At 50.9% G+C, this 23,128-nt stretch overlaps 2 protein-coding genes across 2 annotated transcripts in view; both read left to right on the forward strand.

Annotated features, from left to right (window-relative positions):
- Positions 1-1,662: 1,662 nt before the first annotated feature.
- On the forward strand, positions 1,663-4,759 carry RPL38 (ribosomal protein L38). The gene is made up of 5 exons (XM_016188788.2): positions 1,663-1,765; positions 1,943-1,970; positions 2,053-2,113; positions 3,703-3,825; positions 4,689-4,759. Exons 2-5 carry the CDS (start codon positions 1,968-1,970, stop codon positions 4,712-4,714), a joined length of 213 nt encoding a protein of 70 aa, XP_016044274.1. The 5' UTR covers positions 1,663-1,765; positions 1,943-1,967; the 3' UTR covers positions 4,715-4,759.
- Positions 4,760-15,042: 10,283 nt separating this feature from the next.
- Positions 15,043-23,128, forward strand: part of TTYH2 (tweety family member 2) — a 53,362-nt gene continuing 45,276 nt past the window's right edge. The window contains exon 1 of the mRNA XM_007524564.3: positions 15,043-15,238. Coding sequence (XP_007524626.1) covers positions 15,110-15,238 — 129 coding nt within the window. The 5' untranslated portion in view covers positions 15,043-15,109. The remainder of the gene's footprint in view (positions 15,239-23,128) is intronic.

The following is a 23,128-nucleotide window of genomic DNA, read 5'->3' on the forward strand; positions in this document are numbered from 1 at the left end:
ATAGTCTATTCTAGTGCACAGGTCTAATGAAGGCAATGAGTGTGCAGTCTTTAATATTTTATTTATTTACTGGATAGAGAAAGTGAAAAATTGAGAGTGGAGAGGAAGAGAGACAGAGGGCCAACAGTGGCTAACCTGGGTTAGCACACATAGTACCGTGTGCAAGGACCTGGTTAGAGACCCTCCCCACCCACAGGGAGATGCTTCATGAGTAGCGGAGCAGGTGTCTGTCTTTAGCTCTCCCTCACCAGCTCTCCCTCCTTTCTCAATTTCTCTCTGTCCTACCCAGTAAAATGGGGAAAAAATGGCCTCCAGGAGCAGTGGATTCATAGTGCTGGCACCAAGTCTCAGCAATAACCCTGGAGACAGACAGAGAGAGAGAGAGAGAGAGAGAGAGGAAGGATAGCATAATGGTGATACAAAAAGACTCTCATGTCCAAGGCTCCAAATTCCCAGGTTCAGTCCCCGGCACCTCCATAAACCAGAGCTGACCAATGCTCTGGTTAAAAACAAAAAAACAAATAAGACATATACATACATATATATACATACATACATATATATATATATATATATATATATATATATATATATATATATATGGAGAGTGAGGAGAGAGAGACCTGCAACACTGCTTCAACAGCTTGCAAAGCTTTCCTCCTGGGGGGTGTTTGAACCCGGCTTCTTGAACACTGTAACATATGTGCTTAACAGATGAGCTCAACCGCCTGTCCCCTGTTCAGTTTTTTGTTTTTTTTGTTCTTTTTTTTAACCAGAGAACTGTTCAGCTCTGGCTTACGGTGGTGTGGGGGACTGAACCTGGGATTTTGGAGCCTCAGGCATGAGTCTGTTTGCATAACCATTATGCTATTGTTGTTGCTGTTGTTTTATTTATTTTCCCTTTTGTTGCCCTTGCTGTTTTATTGTTGCAGTTATTGTTGTTGATATTGATGTCGTTGTTGTTGGATAGGACAGAGAGAAATGGAGAGAGGAGGGGAAGACAGAGAGGGGGAGAGAAAGACAGACACCTGCAGACCTGCTTCACCGCCTGTGAAGCGACTCCCCTGCAGGTGGGACCCTTACGAAGGTCCCTGCGCTTTGCGCCACGTGTGCTTATTAACCCGCTGCGCTACCGGTTGCTGTTTTCATCAGCTCTGGCTTATGGTGGTGTGGGGGATTGAACCTGGGACTTGGGAGCCTCGGGCATAAGACTCCGTTTGCATAACCATTATTCTATCTATCCCCGCCCCCCCCCAGTTCAGTCTTTTTTAAATTTTTTTAAAGATTTTATTCATTTATTAATGAGAAACACAGGAGGAGCGAGAAACAACCAGGCATCACCCTGGTACATGTGCTGCCGGGGATTGAACTCAGGACCTCATGCTTGAGAATCCAATGCTTTATCCACTGCGCCACCTCCCGGACCACCTAGTTCAGTCTTTAAACTGGATCTGAACTTAAACCAGCAAAAAAAAACCACCTGGGACCGGCAGGCAGGGAGGAGGGGGCAAGCCTTGTACAGAAAGGGTGGATCAGGACGGTAGGAGTTCCAACACTTTGACGGAGCTGCACTACCAACCGGGGTCACCAGGGGGCAGAGACGCTCCATTGAACACGGCGAGCGCAACACATCCTTTTTGAGCCTTTGCAGGCACCGTCTTCCTCTTCCGCCGCGGAAAGGTTTAACCGCCCAGAACCGGAAGCGCCGTCCTTTTCCGCTTTCCGTGTTGCTCGCGGCTTCCTGAGAGCGTCTCTCTGCCTGTAGGTAAGGAACAGATGGCGGGGTGCAATCCGATGTAATCCACTGTCAGGTGCAACCTGGGGGGTCCCGGCACTGGGTTGAGGGTGCGAGGGACGAGGATGGGGTGCGATGGGCGAGTTATTGGGGCGGGAAGTGGGGTCCCCGCACCCCGCTGACACGCGGATCTGTGTTGTCCCGTAGGTGCCGGCGGCCGCACCTGGTCACCATGGTGAGTCCGGTCCCCGCCTGGGGGTGGCGGGGGGAGGCGGGTTGCCCGGCGGCCGCCGCTCACGGCGCCCCTTGTGTCGCAGCCCCGCAAGATCGAGGAGATCAAGGACTTTCTGCTGACGGCGCGGCGCAAGGACGCCAAGTGTGAGTGGCGGGGCGGCGCGGGGGCTTGAACCTGGGAGCCGGGAGCCGCGCGACCGTGCCGCTGCCTGCCCGCGCCGGGGCCCGTGTAGGATGAGTTTCATCTGCGGCTGGGGACCCGGGGCTTGAACCCGGGGCCTTGCGCGCTCATCCGGGGGCGGCGGCTTTTTTTTAAATTTTTTTTCTTCTTATTTATTTTTTTTTTACCAGAACGCTGTTCAGTTCTGGCTTATGGTGGTGCGGGGGATTGAACCTGGGGCTTTGGGGCTTCAGGCAGGAGCGTCTCTTCAGCTTTTTTCTTTTTTATTCTTTTGTTGCCCTTGTTGTTTTATTGTCGTAGGCGTCGTTGCTATTGATGTTGTGGTTGTTGGAGGGGGAGAGAAAGACAGACCCCTGCAGACCCGCTTCACCGCCTGTGAAGCGACCCCGCCCCCCCCCCCTGCAAATGGGGAGCTGGGGGCTCGAACCCGGGATCCTCACTTTAACAGTGGTTCCCGGCCGGGCTCGAACCCGGGACCCCGGCGCCTCGGGCAGGACGGTGTCCCCGGCCTCCGAGTCTCTCCCGTGGCAGATTCTCTGCCGCCCACCCGGGTTTTCTCCTCTCGGTTTGTTGTCGGAGAGGAGGGAGGGGGGGGCAGCTGCCTTTGGTCCCGGGCCTGGTGTGTGTCTGTCTGTCTGTCTGTCTGTCTGGGCAGGGGCTGCAGGTCTCGTTCTCTCTCCATAAAGGGTGGATCGGCCTTACTATTATCTCTTTGTTTGGGAGAGACCCACCCGCGGCCCTGCGTCAGCACTCGCCAAGCTTTCCCCCTGCAGGTGGGGGCCGGGGTCTCGAACCCGGGTCCTTGCCCGGTGTGCTGTGTGTGCTCGGGCCGGAGAGGCTGTCGGTGTGGCCGGCGAGCGGAGGTGGCGCTGCCGGGGCTGCTGCGGGTGGGCTGGGCAGGGCGCAGCCCCCACACGACATTCTCTGTGAGCTGTGGCCCTCAGCAGCAGTCGGGTCAGAAACCAGCCCAGGGCCCGTGCCGTCTGGAATAGTGGTGTCTTCCTTCCAGCCCTGATCCGCTGAGATGTTACAGGGGAGGTGGACGGCAGAATGGCGAACAAACAGGCTCTTGGAGGCCCCAGGTCCGGTTCCCCCACCCCACTGGTCAGCTCTGAATTGTGGCGGTGCTGAGGGTTGAACCTGGGACCTCAGCCATGAAAAACCTTTGTGTAATCATCATGCTGTCTCCCCACTGCCCGTAATGCTAATATTGAGGTTACAGGACAAAGTTTTTCTTAATATTTATTTCCTTTTGTTGCCCTTGTTTTATTGTTGTTGTTGGATAGGACAGGCAGAAATGGAGAAGGGAGGGGAGACAGAGGGGGAGAGACAGACAGACACCTGCAGACCTGCTTCACCGCCTGTGAAGTGACTCCCCTGCAGGTGGGGAGCCGGGGGCTCGAACCAGGATCTTTGTGCTTTGGGCCACCTGCGCTTAACCCGCTGTGCTACCACCCGACTCCCAGGACAGAAACTTTTATTTCAGCAAAATGACACGAGCAGACGGTTTGTCAGTGAGATCACACGCATGTTTGGCGCTCTGGTTCCACAGCTGTCAAGATCAAGAAGAACAAAGATAATGTGAAGTTCAAGGTGCGGTGCAGCAGATACCTTTACACGCTGGTCATCACGGACAAGGAGAAGGCGGAGAAACTGAAGCAGTCCCTGCCCCCAGGTAAGGGGGCCGGAGTGGGTCTGGATGTGGGTGGGTGTGCCTGACCATCTGGTATCTCCGTGTGTGCCCGGGTTTGGGGGGTGAGTCTTGCCCCTCCGCGCTTTGCTTTCTAGTCTGAACGAGCCATTTCTTGCCACAGCCTTAGAGATGGGTGCTTGTGCCGACCCGGTTCGTTACTTTGGATAGAGACAGAAATTGAGAAGGGAGACCGAGAAGAGCAGAGAGAGACAGCTGCAGCACTGCTAAACCACTTGTGAAGCCCCCCCCCCCCCCCCCCGTGCGGATGGGGCTGGGGGCTTCAGCCTGGGTCCTTGACCATTAGAACCGGTGTGTCTTACCGGGTACGTGGCCGAGTCCCTGTCTCACGGACACGGAAATTGATCAGACACCAGGTTAAGCAAAAGGACAGGAGCCTCTGGGAGTTGAGTCCTGGCGCGCAAGGTGGATCTGAAAGCTGCGGGGCTCCTGAGAGCCCACTGCTCTGAAAACAGCAGCTGGGAGGCGGCTCACAGGCAGGCCTTTATGTGGCTTCAGTGGCTGTGGCTCCCAGTTTGGTCCCGGTGCCTTGTCCCAGAGTGGTGCTCTGGTTTCTTTCTCTGCCTCGTCTGAAATGTCATAAATAAGAAAAGTGGATTTTCAGAGATTTCAAATCAAGCAACTGGGAGATGTTTCTAGCAGATCTGACTCGCATCCCAGTGCAGGTGTGCAGTGACGGTGCTGTGGGCCAGAAGGGGGAGTTGGGTGCTGGACTCTGGCGCCTGAGGCCCCGAGTGTGGACGCTGCCTGTGCCAGGGTGGCTCTCAGAGACCACACAGGGTGTTTCCTGGATGACTCACTTGTGTCTTTTTTTTTTTTTTTTCCAGGTTTGGCAGTAAAAGAGCTGAAATGAAGCAGGAGTGCTGATTTAAACTGTATTAAAATTATTTTAAAATAATTAGACTGTCCTTTGTCTTTGTGGGAAGGGAAAGGGAATTTCACTTGTAGTGACTGGTGTGTGAGAGCAGGGTGGGGTTTCTGATCCAGCCCAAGTAAATGAGTGAGTGGGTCTACTCACAGATTGGAAGTCCACTTCAGTAAACTGACATTCCTGATAATGGAGATACTTTGGTGTTGGTCTGTCTTGTCAAAGACACAGGTTAAAACATCCACAGGACTCCCTATGTGGCGCAGTGATAAAATGGGGGGGGGGTGTCAGTAGTTTGCTGGGTTAAATGCAGGGTCAGGCGCCAGGCCTGGCACCAGGATTCCAGTCAGCCTCTGGCTCTTCACTGGCTGGAGCGGGAGAATCACCGCAGGTGGCACAGAGCTCAAGGACGCGCATAATGATCCTGGTTCGAGTGTCTTACCCTCTCTCCATTTCTCTGTCCTATCTGACAATGACTACAGCATGTTTACCAGTTGGAGCCCTCGGCTCCCCCCCTGCAGGGGAGTCACTTCAGTCAGTGAAGCAGGTGTCTTCCCGTATCCATTTCTGTCCTATCCAACAATGATAGCAGTAACTACAACAGTAAAACAAGGGAATACAAAGTTTTAAATACATATTTAATAAATGAAAGTGGCTTAGTTCTGTTTTAAAAATAAGGTCACCTTTATGTTTTTAATTCATTCACTAAAAAAATACTTGTTTGCTGTGAGAGGATAGAGATAAAAAATGAGGGGAAGTAGGGCGGTAGGGCAGCGGGTTAAGCGCACATGGCACCGAAGTGCAAGGGTCCTGGTTTGAGCCCCAGGCTCCCCACCTGCAGGTGTCCTCTGTCTTTCCCTCCTCTCCATTTCTTTCTGTCCTATCCATCAACAGCTATGACAATTAACAACTACAAGGGCAACAAAATAGCCTCCAGGAGCAGTGGGTTCATAGTGCAGCCACTGAGCCCCAGCAATAACCCTGGAGGCAGAAAAAGTGGCTTGCCAGTCCGTGGAGAAGATGCTGAGGGTCAAGGGTTATTCATGGGCTCCTTAGCTCATCTGGGTGTCTTCAGCCTAAAAGACCCTTAACTAGGGTTGCCAGAGCAATTTGGCAGTGGAAGATGCTCACTTTTCACGTTTATAGGAAGTAGATGTAATTAAGGGTTAAGTTCTAGGTTTAGAAGCTTTCCTAGCATCTGTCAGAATTCACGTGTGGTGTGAAGTCAGAGTGGGCCACAAGATGGCGCCACAAGATTTGCTTAATGGTTTGCTTATAACCACTAAGCAAAGCGTGAAAAAAAGTCATTTCCGTGATAACCTAGCCCTAAGGTTAATTGACATGTTCTGTAAGAAGTACTAGGCTAGGGTGCCGGTAGATAGCATAATGGTTATGCAGACTGCCATGCCTGAGGCTCCGGAGTCCCAGGTTCAAGCCCCTGCCCCACCATACGCCACAGCTGATAAGTGCTCTGGTAAATATGTACGAGGGTAGGGACCGGGCGCATGTTAACCACACAGAGACACCTGGGTTCAAACATCCAATCCCTCGGGACACAGGCAGTGAAGCAGTGCTGTAGGTGTCTTACCTTCCTCCCCTATCAAGCAAGAAAACAAGCCTGGCAATGGCTCACCCAGTTCAGTTCCCATGAGCAGGGACCTGGATTCAAGCTCCCACCACCCACCTGTGGGAAGGGAGCTTCATGAACAGTGAAAAGCAGAGTTGCAGATACCTACCCACTCCCAGTTTTCTGTCCTGTCAATTTTCTTTTTTTGATCTAGGAGTCGGGCAGTAGTGCAGCGGGTTAAGCGCAGGTGACGCAAAGCGCAAGGACCGGCGTAAGGTTCCCAGTTCGAGCCCCTGGCTCCCCACTTGCAGGGGAGTCGCTTCACAAGTGGTGAAGTGGGTCTGCAGGTGTCTTTATCTTTCTCTCCCCATCTGTCTTCCCCTCCTCACTCCGTTTCTCTCTGTCCTATCTAACAATGATGATATCAATAACAATAATTACAACAATTAAAAGGCCAACAAAATGGGAAAAATAAATATAAAAAAATAATCTTAGGGTGGTGGCCAGCGGATAAGGCGTTTGGTTTTCAATCCTGAGTTTTCAAGTTCCATCCTTCGCAATGTGTGTAGCAAGAGTGATGCTCTGGGGGGGCCAGGCGGTGGCACACCTGGTTAAGCACACACGTCACAGTGCACAAGGATCGGGGTTCGAGCTCCTGGTCCCCACCTGCAGGCGAAAGCTGCACGAGTGGTGAAGTTGGCTGCACTTGTCTCTTTACCTTCTCTATCCCCCCCCCTCTAAATTTCTATCTCTATCCAATAATGCAGAAATAAGAATTTTAAATGATTTTTTTAATTGGATAGGACAGAAATTGAGGAGTTGGGAAGGCAGGAAGAGACATTGAAGACCTGCTTCACCACTCATGAAGTGTTGCCGCTTCAGGTGGAGAGCAGGGACTTGAACCCTGGACCTTGCACGGTAGTAACAGCTGCAATTCAATTGGGTGCACCACTGTGCAGCCCCCCCATTTTTAATTTATTCCCTTTTTGTTGCCCTTGTTTTATTGTTGTAGTTATTGTTGTTATTGATGTCGTCATTGTTAGATAGGACAGAGAGAAATAGAGAGAGGAGGAGAAGATGGGGAGAGAAAGACAGACACCTGCAGACCTGCTTCACCGCCTGTGAAGCGACTCCCCTGCAGGTGGGGAGCCGGGGGCTCAAACCGGGATCCTTATACCAGTCCTTGTGCTTTGTGCCACCTGCGCTTAACCTGCTGTGCTACCGCCCGACTCCCCCAGTTTTTTTAAAGCTTTTGGGTATAAGGTAGGCTTTGAATCCGGTTACGCAGCATGTGGGCTTTGTCCTGCAGGAGAGGAGTCCACAGGAACCCACTGATCGTCCCAGATGGGGCACCCTGTGTGGCTCCAGTCACCCCATTCAGCAGTTGGGGTTCCCAGGGAGAGGGAGGGCTGGCCATCTGAGCTAACTTTGTTCCCAGCACATTGCTCAGAGTCCAGCCCCAGCTCCTAGGAGACAAGTCCTCCGGGCGTCTGTCTAGAAAAGGCCTCCTTTCATGCTTTGCTTGTGTATCCTAGTCCTCTGGGGCACTTTTTAAGAATTTGTGGGAGCTACTCTCTGGCCTAATCCGGCTTTCTAGTCCTATTTACAACTCTGACACCATCTTCCCAGAAAATACTTTTAGCCCACCTACGTGCTAGTTATAGGGCTCAGGCAAAAATTACTAAAGTCATGGACTTCCTACCTTCTCCCCACACCAAGACCCTTAATTCCATCTGCTCTATTCTTACCTTTAGGTTCCTGATTATTAAGCAATTTGATCAGCTAGGGTTTTTTTTTTTTGTTTGTTTGTTTGTTTGTTTGTTTTTACCAGAGCCCTGTTCAGCTCTGGTTTATGGTAGTGCAGGGGTTGAACCTGGGACTTTGGAGCATCAGGCATCAAAGACTGTTTGCATAACCATTATGTTATACCTACCCCTACCTGATTATTAAGCAATTTGTCCCGCTTTATATCTTACCTTTCAGCCTTTCAGCCACCAAGTTGCAGATGCTACCATAATGCCATTCTTACTTCCCTGGGCAGATGACCTCCTGGAACCTCACCTCTCCACAGCCTTATCCCACTAGGGAAAGACAGAAACAGTCTGGGGATAGAGGGGCTCTGGGGTCCTGGGGCATGATAGTGGAAGAGAACTTAGACTGGGGGAGAGAGTGTCTTGCAGTCACCTATCCTGGGAAGATAAGAGGTGGTGCCTATATGCCAACAAACTACTGAGAACGATGTTTTTAAAATATTTTTTTCTTTTCTTTTTTCTTTTTTCATTTTTTAATTTATTTTTTTATTATTGGATAGAGACAGAGAGAAATTGAGAGGAGAGGAAAAGGAACAGAGAGACACCTGCAGCCCTGCTTCACTCATGAAGCTTTCCCCCTGCAGGTGGGGACCAGGGGCTTGAACCTGGGTCCTTGTGCACTTTAATGTGTGCGCTTAGCCAGGTGCACCATCTCCTGCCCCCCCCCTTTTTAAAAAATATTTTAATGAGAAAGATACAGAGAAAAAGACCCAAGCACTGCTCAGCTCTGGCTTATGGTGGTGCTGGGGATTGAACCTGGGATCTTGAAGCCTCAGGCATGAGAGTTTTTTTGCATAACCACTATGCTGTCTCCCCAACCCAGGCATCTTGTCCAGAGATCTTCAAACTTTATTTATTTATTTATTATTTATTTCATCAGAGCACTGCTAAGCTCTGGCTTATGGGGTTTATGGTGGTGCAGGGGATTGAACCTCGGACTTTGGAGCCTCAGACATGAGTCTCTTTGCATAACCATTATGCTATCTACCCTCTGCCCATGGTTAACCCCCAATAAAGGAGGGGAGGTTGTGGCCAGTGCTAATTCCAGAGGTTCTGAATAAGTAAATTCAAGACACATATATGCAGCTAATCCTTCCTATGGCCAGGCCGAACCATTGCCTTGTTGAGGTCGACTCAGGTGAACCCATTCGGCTGTCAGGGCCACCGTGACTGGTTTGGAAGGAGCAGAATCATACTCATTTAGCAATTCCCCAGGAGGACTCTGGCTCCTGTCCTTCTCACCCATGAGCAGCCATCTAGGTCAGTGGGCCTCTGGGGAAGCAGCTAGAATGCTCACTGTCCAGCGGGATGCAGACATCCCGAGCAGTTTGGGTGCTCAAGGGTTCCCTACTGCTATGGCAATGGCTCTGAGGGTGAGCGTTCCCCTTCCACCTGCCCTCCACCCCCCTCTGAGTTCAGCCCCAACCTGGTCAAGGTTCTCCTGCACCAGGTTCCAGCTGAATACCAGGGGCCCGGTTCCACCGTACCACCCAGGAGGCAGACCCCTTTACTTGACTTCCTTAGGCACTTAGCATTCTGCAGTGGTAGCTCTTATCTTTTCAGAAGAAGCCGAATCCTCAGAGCTCCAGTCATGGGGCCTGTGCAAACAGCTGGAGCCTGAGCCCTTGATGTGTTGGAGAGGGAGCTAGGTGACCTATTTACATGGCACCAGGCAGTGCCAGGGGGAGGATCTGGGGCTTCTCAGCCTGCAGTGCCCCTGACAGTTGTTTCAGTCATCTTTCTCAGCAACCGGCCACCAGTGCTAAATCAGAACCTTCCAGAGCCTGGAGCTGAGTGTGATTCCACCCTTGCCCAACTCGTGTGTGTCCCAAAGACAGAACACAGTGTTACTGTGTTCCATCTCTAATCCTTCTTTTTCCCCAATATAGATGACTTAATGAGAGAGAAAAAAAAAAATCACTCTGGTCCTGTGAGGAGCAAATTCAGGACTTTCTACTGAAGGATCTAATGTTTTATTATCATTTATTTTTTATTATCTTTATTTATTTATTGGATAGAGACAGCCAGAAATTGAGAGGGAAGGGGATGACAGAGAGGAAGAGAGACAGAGAGACACCTGCAGCACCACCACTTCACCACTCGCAAAGATTCCCCCTGCAGGTGAAGACGCGGCACCTTGAATGTGGGTCCTTGTGCATTGTGACATGCGCGCTCAACCAGGTGCGCCACCACCTGGCTTCTAGCATCTAATGCTTTATCCATTGTGATGCTACCTTCTTTGCTGCTCAGCTTATTTTATGTTATTTTATTTTTAGATATCTAAGGGTTAGGGAGGTAGACACTAGAGTATCTGCCTTGCATGCATGAGGCCATGGGTTCAAACCTCAGTCTCACAAAAGAGCAACAAAGACAAAATGAATAGAATCCCTAGGATGTACACTGCTGGTGGGAATATCAATTGGTCCAACCTCTGTGGAGAACAGTCTGGAGAACTCTCAGAAGGCTAGAAATGGACCTACCCTATGACCCTGCAATTCCCCTCCTGGGGATATATCCTAAGGAACCCAACACACCCATCCAAAAAGATCTGTGTATACATATGTTCTTGGCAGCACAATTTGTAATAGCCAAAACCTGGAAGCAACCCAGGTGTCCAACAACAGATGAGTGGCTGAGCAAGTTGTGGTCTATATACACAATGGAATACTACTCAGCTATAAAAAATGATGACTTCACCGTTTTCAGCCGATCTAGGATGGACCTTGAAAAATTCATGTTGAGTGAAATAAGTCAGAAACAGAAGGATGAATATGGGATGATCTCACTCTCAGACAGAAGTTGAAAAACAAGATAGGAAAAGAAAACACAAGTAGAACCTAAACTGGAATTGGCGTATCGCACCAAGGTAAAAGACTCTGGGGTGGGTGGGTGGGTAGAATACAGGTCCATGAAGGATGATAAATGACATAGTGGGGGTTGTATTGTTATATGGGAAACTGGGGAATGTTATGCATGTACAAACTATTGTATTTACTGTCGAATGTAAAACATTAATTCCCCAATAAAGAAATAATAAAAAAAGAATCCCTAGGATGGTAGAGCAGTGCTGTGTATGCTCACATTTTCATAAACATCAGTGTAAAAATGGGGCCAGGGATGCAGCTGGGGGAAATGGCTCAGCTAGTAGGAGCGCACTGCTTCTGTGCTTAGAGCTCCCGGTTGGTTCAGTTCCTGGCACTGCATGTGACACAGTGGTGCTCTGGCTTCTCTTTCTTTCCTGGTGTGAAGCTCTTTCTTTCCTTTTTTTTAAAAATATATATATATTTATTTTCCCTTTTGTTGCCCTTGTTTAACATTGTTGTGGTTATTGATGTCGTTGTTATGGGATAGGACAGAGAGAAATGGAGAGAGGAGGGGAAGACAGAGGGGGAGAGAAAGACAGACACCTGCAGACCTGCTTCACCACCCATGAATCGACTCCCCTACAGGTGGGGAGCCGGGGGCTCGAGCCGGGATCCTTACGAAGGTCCTTGTGCTTTGCGCCATGTGCACTTAACCCGCTGAGCCACCGCCCGACTCGCTTAAGTATTTTTATTTATTTATTGTTGGCTAGAAACAGAAATTGGGGGGGGGAGAAAAGAGAGAGGGAAAGAGACAGAGAGACACCTGCAGCCCTGCTTCACCATTTGTGAAGTTTCCTCAAAGCAGGTGGGGACCAAGAGCTTGAACCCGGGTCCTTGTGCACTGTAATGTGTGCGCTCAACCAGGTGTGCCACCGCCTGGTCCCTCTTTCTTTCCTTTTTTATGTATTGTTTATATTTGTTTATGTTAAGTCATTTTTATTATGGATAGAGACAGAGAGGAGTTGAGACAGGAGGGAGAGATAGATAGAGAGAGACAAAGAGACACCGGCAGCCCTGCTTCACCATTTGTGAAGCTTCCTCCCCACAGGTGGGGACCGGAAGCTTGAATCTGGGTCCTTGAACCTTTGTAGCATTGTGTGCTTTCCTGTAGGTGTGCCACAGACTAGTCCTCCTGTTTATGTATTTCAGGGAGAGAAATACAGATGGAAGGGCCACTGTCAGACTCCAGGATCTGTATCCCAGACCCAGACCGTGATGACCACAGGGCAGCATTCCCTTTCCTAACCCCTGGGTTCTGCCAGGCCATGGGGTCTGGCCTGAAGTCTGATCCCCACAGGGCACTCGCAATGAGTACCCAGACAGCAGCAGTGCATCTCATCTAGGTCCCTAAATCTGAAGCTAGGCATCCCCTCTCGGGTCTTCTTGCTCAAAAGTTTCTCTGGACCCACCCCTATCAGTGCAGACTGGTCTGAGACTCAAGCCTCATCCTGTCAGGACCCTTCCACAGCCAGTGTCTAATCACATCTCTATGTCACCAGCCTCCTGTCACCTTGTCACTCTTATATCCTGTAGCCAGCCTGGGCTGAATCACTTTATTATCTTGGTTTTTGTTTGTTTTTTAAATCTTAGGTCTTCATCAATCCTAAACCCTGTCAATGATCTACTTTCATCGAATAGATTTCGCTTTGCTTTTTAACTGTTTATAGCTTCTTTTTTTTTTTTTTTTCACCATCTTATGTTTTCTCCCTCGACTACTTCTCACTTCAATTCTACCTTCCAAGCTTCCAAGCATGTTCTGCCCTCACTGCTTGGTTCCTTATCCATTTCCTCACACCCTTTTCTCAGCATTCCTTCCTAACTAACTCTCTATTTGAATTTTTTTTTTTTTTTTGTCTCCAGGGTTATTGATGGAGCTCAGTGCCTGCAATATGAATCTACTGCTCCTGGAGGCCATTTTTTTCTATTTTTATTGGATAGGACAGAGAAAATTTGAAAGGGGAGGGGAAGATAGAGGAGAGAGAAAGAGAGACACCTGCAAACTGGCTTCACCGCTTGTGAAGCGGCCCCCCTGTAGGTGGGAATTTGGGGGCTCAAACCAGGATCCTTGCATTTCGTACTATGTACACTTAACCCAGTGAGCTCTCCTCAGCCCCTAGCTGAATCACTTTGTAGAGCTGTGAGATCTTTTCCTGACGGAGGCTCCTTTGCTTGCTGGAAGCTCTCAAAGGCCCCTTTGGCCTCATCTAAGACTCCCAGTCCTCCAAGTCCCTGACTCTGTTCTGCTTTTACTATACTTTTCCCCCTCCAGAACTCTTTGGCGCAATTACCTCTATAAAATCAATGCCTAGCCATTTCTCTATTTTTTTCTATTCTCTATTTTTTAATATTTGTTTATTTATTTTCCCTTTTGTTGCCCTTGTTGTTTTATTGTAGTTATTATTATTGTTGTTATTGATGTCGTCGTTGTTGGATAGGACAGAGAGAAATGGAGAGAGAAGGAGGAAGACAGAGAGGGGGAGAGAAAGACAGACACCTGCAGACCTGCTTCACCGCCTGTGAAGTGACTCCCCTGCAGGTGGGGAGCCAGGGGCTTGAACCGGGATCCTTGAGCTGGTCCTTGTGCTTTGTGGCACATGCGCTTAGCCCACTGCGCTACCGCCGGACTCCCTGTTCTTTGTTCTTTATTTTTTATTTAATTTTATCTATTAATTGTTGGATAGAGACAGAGAGAATTTGAGAGACAGAGAGACACTTGCAACTCTACCACTTGTGAAGCTTTCCCCCTGCAGGTGTGGGGGGACCAGGGGCTTGAACCCGGGTCCTTGAGTACTGTAGAGTACTCTCTAACAGAACAGTGCATGTAGTAGGTGTTCAAGTCAAATGAGTGATTGACATGCTTACTGCCTTTTCAGCAGTCAGTCCCTTGTGGCCTCCTCTCCCCCCAACCCTGTGAGCCTCTCCCTGGATAACTCAGAGGCCCCTTCCTCCAGAAGGTTCAACTGGGCTGACTGCCAGGAAGAACCACCCAGCTTCTCCGGCTCCATGGTACTTTCCAGGCATCCTCAGTTAGTGGTTGGGGCAGACGGGCTGGGTGCCTGGAGGCCAAGACCACATTGAGAGATTTCTTTTTTGGGCCATGGTGATTTACAGGATAGAAGCTCCTTAAGGATGTGGGGACCCATTTGCTGCCTCCCACTCACCAAGATCTGTCAGTTGCTCCCCCTGGAAGCCGGTGGCCTGCCAGCCTTACCTCTCTACTGTGGAGACTGTGAGCTGCACTCACTGACACGTTATGTTCTTGATTTAATAAGTCATGACTAAGTGCCCCAGAAATGTGTGGTTGCCATTAAGAAGCAGATGGGGATGAGGGGAAGAGATACCATAATGGTTATGCAAAGAGACTCTCCAACCAGAAACTCCAAAGTCATAGGTTCAATAGGCGCCCCACCTCCCCAACATAAACCAGAGCTGAGTTGTGCTCTGGTGTAAAGAAGGAAAAAAAAAAAGAAAAAGAAAAAAAAAGAAAGAAAGAAAGCAGATTCAGGAGCTGTTTTCTTTCTTTTTTTTTTTTTTCAACCAGAGCACTGCTCAACTCTGACTTATTGTGCGGGGAATTATTTGAATCTGGGACTTTGGAGCCTCGGGCATGAGAGTCTCTGCGTAACCATTATGCTATCTGGCCCTGCCCTCCCTTTTTTTTTCTTTACACCTGAGCATTGATCAGCTCTGACCTATGGTATTGCGGGGCACTCTGAACCTGGGACTTCGGAGTCCCAGGCACGAGAGTCTCTTTGCATACCGTTATGCTATCTACCCTCACCTACTATTTTCATTTCTCCTTTTATGTCTTTCACCCGTGAGGCCAGCACAGACCCCAGACCAGAAAAAAGGGTTGCAGGGTTTAGGGCACTGCCCACTGTAGTCCCAAGGAGGATTGGGGTAAGGAGTTGCGAATATTTGAGCAGGGCGGGGCGTGGCCTGGCCCGTGGTGGGCGGGGCCCAAATCTGCCCCTGGGGGTGTGGTCGGTAGAGTGGGCGGGATCTGACCCAGGAAGGCGGGGCCCGGTAGAGTGGGCGGGACCTGTCCCGGGTGGGCGGGGCCCTGGCGGGGCGGGGCGGAGCAGAGAGGGCCGGGTGGCGGCGGCGGCAGCGGTGGGCAGCTGCTCTCCCCGGAGCCATGCCGGCTGCGCGCCTGGAGTACGTCGCGCCCTGGTGGGTGGTGTGGCTGCACAGCGTCCCGCACTTGGACCTGCGCCTGCAGCCCGTGGACAGCACCTTCAGGCCCCGCGATGAGAGTTACCGAGAGGTGAGTCTGCGTCCCTGCCCGCTCCACTCGGGTCCCTCGCCACACACGCAGCCCCTGTGCACCCCGGGACCCTTGGCCCGCGGCCCCTCTGTCTGGGACCCTTAGGACCGAGACTTCTGGGAAGCTGGCGGTGGACGGGCGGCGGGGAAGGGGGGCAGGTCGGGGCTGCCTGCGCGGCGCAGGGGCGGGGCGGGGGGGGGCTTGCGACTGAACCCGGATAATTCCCGGGCGCCTGCAGCGGGGGCGCAAGGGCCGTCCCCCAGTTGTCGCCCTTCCGCGGGGCCAGGACGGGCGCTCTTTCCGGGCTTGGGTGGCCTGGGAGAAGTTTGGGTAGAAACTGGAGTTTGACTTCCTCTCCACTTTAATTTTTCAGTTTTTAATTCACTCCAAACTACCCTTTTAAAAAAAAAAGTTTATTTTAATGAAAGAAACCAGAGCACTATTCAGCTCTGGCTTATGGTGGGGCTGAGGATTGAACCTGAGACCTCAGAGCCTCAGGCGTGAGTCTTTTTGCAGAACCATCATGCTATGTCTTTAGCCCTCCAAACGGCCCTTCCTACCCAGCCGCGACCCCCCTGCCTCTGGGCCCATCTGGGAAGGTTGCAGGACTACTCCCTCCCCCACTATCTCCATCTGACCTAACCAGCAGCCACCCCCCTAACCTTTGTTACACTTTTTTTTTTTTTTTTACCAGATGTGGTGTGGGGGATTGAACCTCTCCTGGACCACAAAAATTTTGTTTTTATTTTATTTTTTAACCAGAGCACTGTTCAGTTCTGGCTTATGGTGGTGTGGGAGGATTGAACCTGGGACTTTGAAACCTCAGGCATGAGAGTCTGTTTGCATAACCATTATGCTATCTCACCTCCTGAACCTGGGACTTCAGAAACTGAGGCTTGAGAGTCTCTTTGCATAACCATTATGGTATCTGCCCCCCCCCCCTCCCCACACTTTAAAAAAAATATATTTATGTATTTATTTATTTTCTCTTTTGTTGCCCTTGTTTTATTGTTGTTAGTGATGTCGTCATTGTTGGATAGGACAGAGAGAAATGGAGAGAGGAGGGGAAGATAGAGAGGGGGAGAGAAACACAGACACCTCCAGACCTGCTTCACTGCCTGTGAAGCGACTCCCCTGCAGGTGGGGAGCCGGGGGCTCGAACCCGGAATCCTTATGCCACCTGTCCTTGCGCTTTGCCCCACCTGCGCTTAACCCGCTGTGCTACCGCCCACACTTCTTTTTTTTAAGCCTTGAATTTCTGGCGTTTTGGCTTCTAGTCCAACCACGCCCCTCCCCCAACTCCAACTTCGTTCTCTGTTGGCCCTCTGCAGATTCTGTACCCCAAAAAAAGGAGGAGAGGGTCCCAAACATTGTTGCAGTCTCCCAGCCTTCTTAGGTCTGGCCAAGCTCACGCCCAGCCCCCTGCAATCTCCGTGAGTCATTTCGTTGTTGGCTTAGAAATCAACCTGCCTGTCCCAGGTCCCAGGATTCTGACCAGCGACCTGTGTCAGGCTCTAAGCTGCGGGGCTGGACGGGGTGAAGTGGGGACTGGCTGTGCTTGCGAGTTTTCGAGTTTTCTGCTTTTCTCGCCAGGTCTTTCTGCCTCAGGCACCAGGGATCCTGATCCTGCAGGGTGTAGGGTACACTGCTGACACGGAGTCTAATAATAACCCCCAATGTCCCTGTCACTCTCAGGCCACATCCACATGGCGCTGCCTTTGCAGAAGGGAGATTCGGGACCCCTTGTTAAACAGACACCCTCAGGGATGGGGAGGTTGTACTCCCAGCCTCCTGGTTTGTCCCAACCCTCCCTCTCTTCCGGTCTGTGAAAGTCCTGTTCCCAGAGCCTGTAACTGCCTGGGGAGAGAAAGAAACAGACATCACTCTGGTCCATGTGCTACTGGGGATTGAACTCGGGACCTCATGCTTTTGAAAGTCCAGTGCTTTATCCACTGTGCCACCTCCCGGACCACCCTCCAGGGAATCTTCTGCTCCCAGTGAATCATGAAAAGAGGCAGCTATGATTTCAGAGGCAGGTGTGTGTATGTGTCCCAATTCCTGTGCCCAGATCAGGCAGCCTGGTTGAGTCTCTCACCAGAGTTTTCTCCACTCTTGTTGGGAGAAGGCTGAAGTCCTGACCGTGTCCAGAAGACCTCCTGGTGCAGGGGTTGTAGGAGTGAAGGCCACACCTCCCTGGGCCCCAGGCTGCATCTTGTCTGACATCAGTTGTGATGGGGGGTGGAGGTGAGGGAGAGTGGGAACAGAGTCCCCTCCCTTCTCAGTGCTGTGGAGAGATGGTGTCTGAGCCAGTGAGACCCACCCACTGCCCCACCCTGCTCCTCCCAGGCTTTGGGTCCTGGCATGTGTTCCAGGCGCCAGATGATCCCAGAGGGCATCCCTCCCTATGGACCACTCCCCTGGGCAGCTGGACACCCAGCCCTGCCCCCACCCTCCCTGCCACCCTGAGGTGGTGGGCCAGGCTGAGGAATCTGCCTCCAGGATTCTGGTTAAAGCCACGTGTGTTACCTCTCCTGTTGTCTGACCAGGGGTCTTGTCTTGCCAAGGTCAGTTAGTGCTGTGGACAGGGTACCTGCTGCCAGGTATCTGGGTATTCAAGCAAACTTGAATAGGGACAGCACTGGGCCAGATGTGGGCTAATGTGAGAACCAAGGTAGCCAGGAACATCTGGGCTCAGCAGCTGAGAAGCTCTGTCTTTGGGCTGTCCGGATCAGAACCCCAGTTTGATCACTTAACTGTGTGACCCTGGCAGGAGTCTTTCTGAGCTTCACCTCCCTCATCTGCAAGTAGTAAAGGGGGTAGGTGCTCTCTGCCAGGTGCTGAGTACACAGAGGAGTACCTGGTAATCTGGACAGGCATTGATCAGGGGAGACTGAATAGAAACGTGAAGCAAGGGCTTCTGCTCACTCGCGGCCCTGATGTACCAAGGAATAGAGCAGGCTCGTGGGGCCGTGGTGTGTGTGTGTGTGTGTGTGTGTGTGTGTGTGTGTGTGTGTGTGTAGTGCACACACACCAAAGACTCTGGGAATGGAAACCAGCAGGTGTAGGCCTCCAGGGCCACCCAGGGGAGGGAACAGCTGTGCAGAAGGGGTCTTGGTGGGTGTGACTGGGATATCCTGATGGAGTTCATTCTCAGCACTTCCCAGAGGGAGCAGGGGGTGTCTTGGAAGGCACTGGGAGGTGGTCCAGGAGGTGCATGTAGATAAGGCATCGGACTCTCAGAGCATGAAGTCTCCAGTTCAGTTCTCAGCATCACATGTGACGCTCTGATTCTCTCACTCATTAGTAAATAATAAATAGACAAATAAGAGAAAACATTGCACCAAAGTAAAGGATCCTGGGGGGTGTGGGGGGGTTGGGGAGAAGTGTTCAGGCCTAGAACATGATGGCGGAGGAGGACCTGGGAGGGGGGTTACAGTGTTATGTAGAAAACTGAGAAATGTGGGGGTCGGGGGGTGGCACGCTGGGTTAAGCACACATAGTATAAAGTGCAAGGATCCCGGAGGCTGGGCGGTAGCGCAGCGGGTTAAGCACAGATGGCACAAAGCACAAGGACCGGCGTAAGGATCCTGGTTGGAGCCCCCAGCTCCCCACCTGCAGGGGAGTCGCTTCACAGGTGGTGAAGCAGGTCTGCAGGTGTCTGTCTATCTTTCTCTCCCCCTTCAGTCTTCCCCTCCTCTCTCCATTTCTCTATGTCCTATCCAACAACAGCGACAGCAATAACAACAGTAATATCAACCACAATGATAAACAACAAAGGCAACAAAAGGGGAAAAAATAGCCTCCAGGAGCAGTGGATTCCTAGTGCAGGCTGGGACCCAGCCCAGCAGTAACCCTGGAGGCAAAACAAACAAACAAACAAACAAAAAACCGAGAAATGTTGCACATGGACAAACTACTGTATTTTACTGTGGACTGTAAACCATTAATCTCCCCAGTAAAAGAAATAAAGAAAAATAAGAGAAAACAGACAGTGGAAACCCTCTTATGGTTGCTTTTTCCAACTAACCCATCCTCACTCCCCAATCCAGAGAAACTTGAACCCGAGTCCTCCTCACTCAGATCTCCCCACAGCATCTCTGCCAGGTTGCTGGGGAAGTGGCTTTGGGGTTGACAGGGGCTGTGGAGGTGAGTCCCAGGGTGAGGAGGGAGCCTGGTCCTGCTGGACACCCAGCAGGCTGTACGCTGTGACTGTGACTATGGTTGGAGTCACTGTGGCTTTGACTGGCTGGTGTGGCTGTGGCTGTGGCTGGGGGCGGGGAAGCAGGAGTGGAGATGAGCTGAGTCTTCCTTCATAGTGACGCCCAAATGGACAGAACACACGACCAGCATCGGGCACTGCAAAAATTAGGGCGGTGGGTAGATAGCATAATGGTTATGCAAAGAGACTCTCATGACTGAGGCTCCAAAGTCCCCAGGTTCAGTCCTCCTGCACTACCATAAGCCAGAGCTGAGTAGTGCTCTGGTAAATAAATAAATAAATAAATAAATAAATAAATAAATAAATAAAATAAATCAAAATGTCACCGTTACTGCTTGGGAAAGAGGGTGCCCAGCTGACCAAAGTTGGGGCCATTCATTGTCCCCCTGGCTTGAATACCCTACACACCGAGGGGCACTAGACACTGAGAAGCTAACATCCCTATGGTGTCTTAGTAAGCCCCCCCCCACCCCCCTCCATGCAGGGTTAGTCCTGTCATATACAAGAGGCAGTATTCATGACTTTCGTATCCAGGTATGCATGTCCACATTAACTTGGGGTGTTTGAGTTTATCCAGTCCCCACCCCCCAGTCCCAGTGTGTATCCTCAGGCTAGGAGAAGGGAGAGTGGGAACTGGACCCAGACTATGGGACTCCCCTATTCTCACACGTCCCATGCCTGACTAGGGGGCAGGGAGCCTACGCTGGGATTTAAGAAGAGCCCGGAGTGCTGATGAGGAAAGTCCATTCAGCCCTCTGGAGATTGAGTCATGGTCATCGGACAATCAGCTGCCCCCCTGCCTGGGGGTGGGGTGGGGTGCAGGGGGGGGGGCTGTTTACCCCTCCTGATCTCTGGGAAGGAGCCTCTCCCAGTGATCTTGACTCCTCCTCCCAGGCTGGCTCAGGGTCTCAATGTCTCCTGGCCTTGTGCTGAAGGCCACTCAGCTTGCCAGAAGCTCCTTGGGGTCCAGCTGCAGCCTTGGCAGTTCTCCAGGAGCGAACAAGTCCTGGAGTGTGGACTGGATTGAAGTCACTTTGATGAGGCGAGAGCCTGGAGCCTGAAGCCCTAGGCCCTGGTGTTGGGGCTGTGGGTGTTGCATTGTGGTGGAGTGAGGCCATTGAGGCTGGACTGAGACTGATTGGTGGTGGTGGCTGCAGGGCTGTGGGGCAAAATGTCCTCTCAGTGTTCCCTCTGTCTGCACTGGTGGCCCATGGCAGGACTCCTGGCTTCCCCTGGACCAGAGCCCCTCACTCCCTTTCCCTCCCCCATTCCCGCCATGCACAGGGACTTAAGTGTTATTTAAGAGCAGGGAAATAATTGTCTGTTAGAGATGATGGGCAGCTCCTAGGTGGGTGGGAGAAGGAATTGCAATCTTTTTTTTTTTTAATTTTTTTTAAAATTTAATTTATTTATTCCCTTTTGTTGCCCTTGTTATTTTATTGTTGTAGTTATTATTGATGTCGTTGTTGTTGGATAGGACAGAGAGAAATGGAGAGAGGAGGGGAAGACAGAGAGGGAGAGAAAGACAGTCACCTGCAGACCTGCTTCACCGCCTGTGAAGGGACCTGCCTGCAGGTGGGGAGCTGGGGGCTTGAACCGGGATCCTGACGCTGGTCCTTGAGCTTAGCGCCACCTGCGCTTAACCCGCTGTGCTACAGCCCGACTCCCCGGAATTGCAATCATTTAAAAAAAAATTTTACTATCCTTATTTATTTATTGGATAGAGACAGTTAGAAATTGAGAGGGAAGGGGAGATAGGGAAAGAGACAGAGAGACACCTGCAGCCCTGCTTCAGCACTTGCAAAGCTTTCTCTCCACAGGTGGGGACTGGGGGCTCGAACCTGGGTCCTTAGGCATTGTAACATGTGTGCTCAAACAGGTGTGTCACCACCTGGCCCACCCAATCATTTTTTTTTTTTTTTAAGTAGAGCACTGCTCAGCTCTGGTTTATGGTAGTGCAGGAGGACTGAACCTGGGGACTTTGGAGCCTCAATCATGGGAGTCTCTTTGCATAACCATTATGCTATCTACCCTCCGCCCCTGCAATCACTGTCCATCTCTTTCAGTCTCTCTTCTTCATCCCCTTCTTCTCCACCCACTTTCCCTTCCTCTTTTAGATTTTATTTATGAGCAAGATAGGTGGAAAGAGAAAGAACCAGACATCACTCTGGCACATGTGCTGCCAGGGATCGAACTTGGAACCACATGCTTGAGAGTCCAAAGCTTTATCACTGTGCCACCTCCCGGACCACTAAAATTTAAAAAAATATGTATTTATTTATTCATTCCCGTTTGTTGCCCTTGTTGTAGTTATTTATTGTTGTTGTTATTGATGTCATTGTTATTGGATAGGACAGACAAATGGAGAGAGGAGGGGAAGACAGAAAGGGAGAGAGAAAGACATCTGCAGACCTGCTTCACCACTTGTGAAGCGACTCCCCTGCAGGTGGGGAGCCGGGGGCTCTAACCGGGATCCTTATGCCGGTCCTTGCGCTTTGCACCACCTGCGATTAAACTGCTGCGCTACTGCCCGACTCCCTTTCCCTTCCTCTTTATTAAAGTATTTCCAGAGACAGAGACCAGAGCCCTGCTCAACTCTGGCTTATGGTGGTGCTATGGATTGAACCTGGGATCCCAGAACCTTAGGCATGAAAATCTTTTGCAAAACCATTATGCTGTTTACCCCAGACCCTCTTTATTATTTTTTTTCCACTCTGTTCCTCGCCTCTTCCCTACCACTTCCTCCTCTCCCCAAATCTCTGCTCCTGTCCCTGTCCTCCCAGTGCCTGGGAGAGTTCTAGAAGAGGAAAACATCTAACCAAGGGCCCCAGGGCTTGGGTTCCCTGGTCCTGGCCTCTGAGGCTGCACCTCACAGTTACTAGCCTATCTAGAGGGGCTGGGCTGCAGACCCCAGGCCCTGCCCACAGGCCCCCTCACAGGTCAGCAGGTGGGGGTGTAAAATGGGGGTCCCAGCTGCAGGGATGAAGGGTGTGGGGGCCACATTTTGCAGTTTGGAGAGATCAAAATGGCACCAGTCACATCTTGACTACTTCACAGGGGTTCAGTGGGCATTTGTTGGGGGTGGGTGTGTGTGGCCAGGAGTCTGGAGATTGCTGTCCGGGGCCTGGGTTTGAACCAGGCTCTAGTCTGTTCAGAAGCGTGTGTGTTTGCTTTTAGATAGAGACAGGCAGAGAGTAGAAGAGACCACAGCACCCAGGCTTCCTTCAGTGGCCCCTGGGTCACGCACAGGGCGGAGCCGTGCTCCATCCAGTTGAGTTCTTTTGCTGGTCCTGTCTGGGTTCTTGTTGACTTTTGTTTTCATTGGAAGTAGCTTACAGAATATTCCAGAACAGCCACCGCAGCCCTCCCGGTTGACACTCTCTCATGGTGGCAATGATTTCTTTTCATTGTTTTGAGTTAGAAGTCAGGGCCTCATTCATGCACATGGCCGCTGAAGCATAATGCCAGCCTGCCTCTTCTTTTTTCTTTTTCTTTTTCTTTCTTTCTTTTTTTTTTTTTTTTAAGACTTTACTTACTTATTAATGAGAAAAATGGGAGGAGAGAGAAACTACCAGACATTACTCATTACTCTGGTACATGCGCTGCCAGCAATTGAACTTGGGAACCTTGTGCTTAATTAAGAGTCTTATGCTGTGGTCAGGGAGGTGGCA

The sequence above is a fragment of the Erinaceus europaeus genome, chromosome 12 (assembly GCF_950295315.1).
Source record: "Erinaceus europaeus chromosome 12, mEriEur2.1, whole genome shotgun sequence".
In the NCBI taxonomy this organism is placed as follows: domain Eukaryota; kingdom Metazoa; phylum Chordata; class Mammalia; order Eulipotyphla; family Erinaceidae; genus Erinaceus; species Erinaceus europaeus.

Bases quoted from the DNA above. Each gene is read 5' to 3' on its own strand.
- RPL38 (XM_016188788.2), top strand. The intron at 2,114-3,702 runs GTGAGTGGCGGG...CTGGTTCCACAG, and splicing joins GCGGCGCAAGGACGCCAAGT to CTGTCAAGATCAAGAAGAAC. The intron at 3,826-4,688 runs GTAAGGGGGCCG...TTTTTTTTCCAG, and splicing joins GAAGCAGTCCCTGCCCCCAG to GTTTGGCAGTAAAAGAGCTG.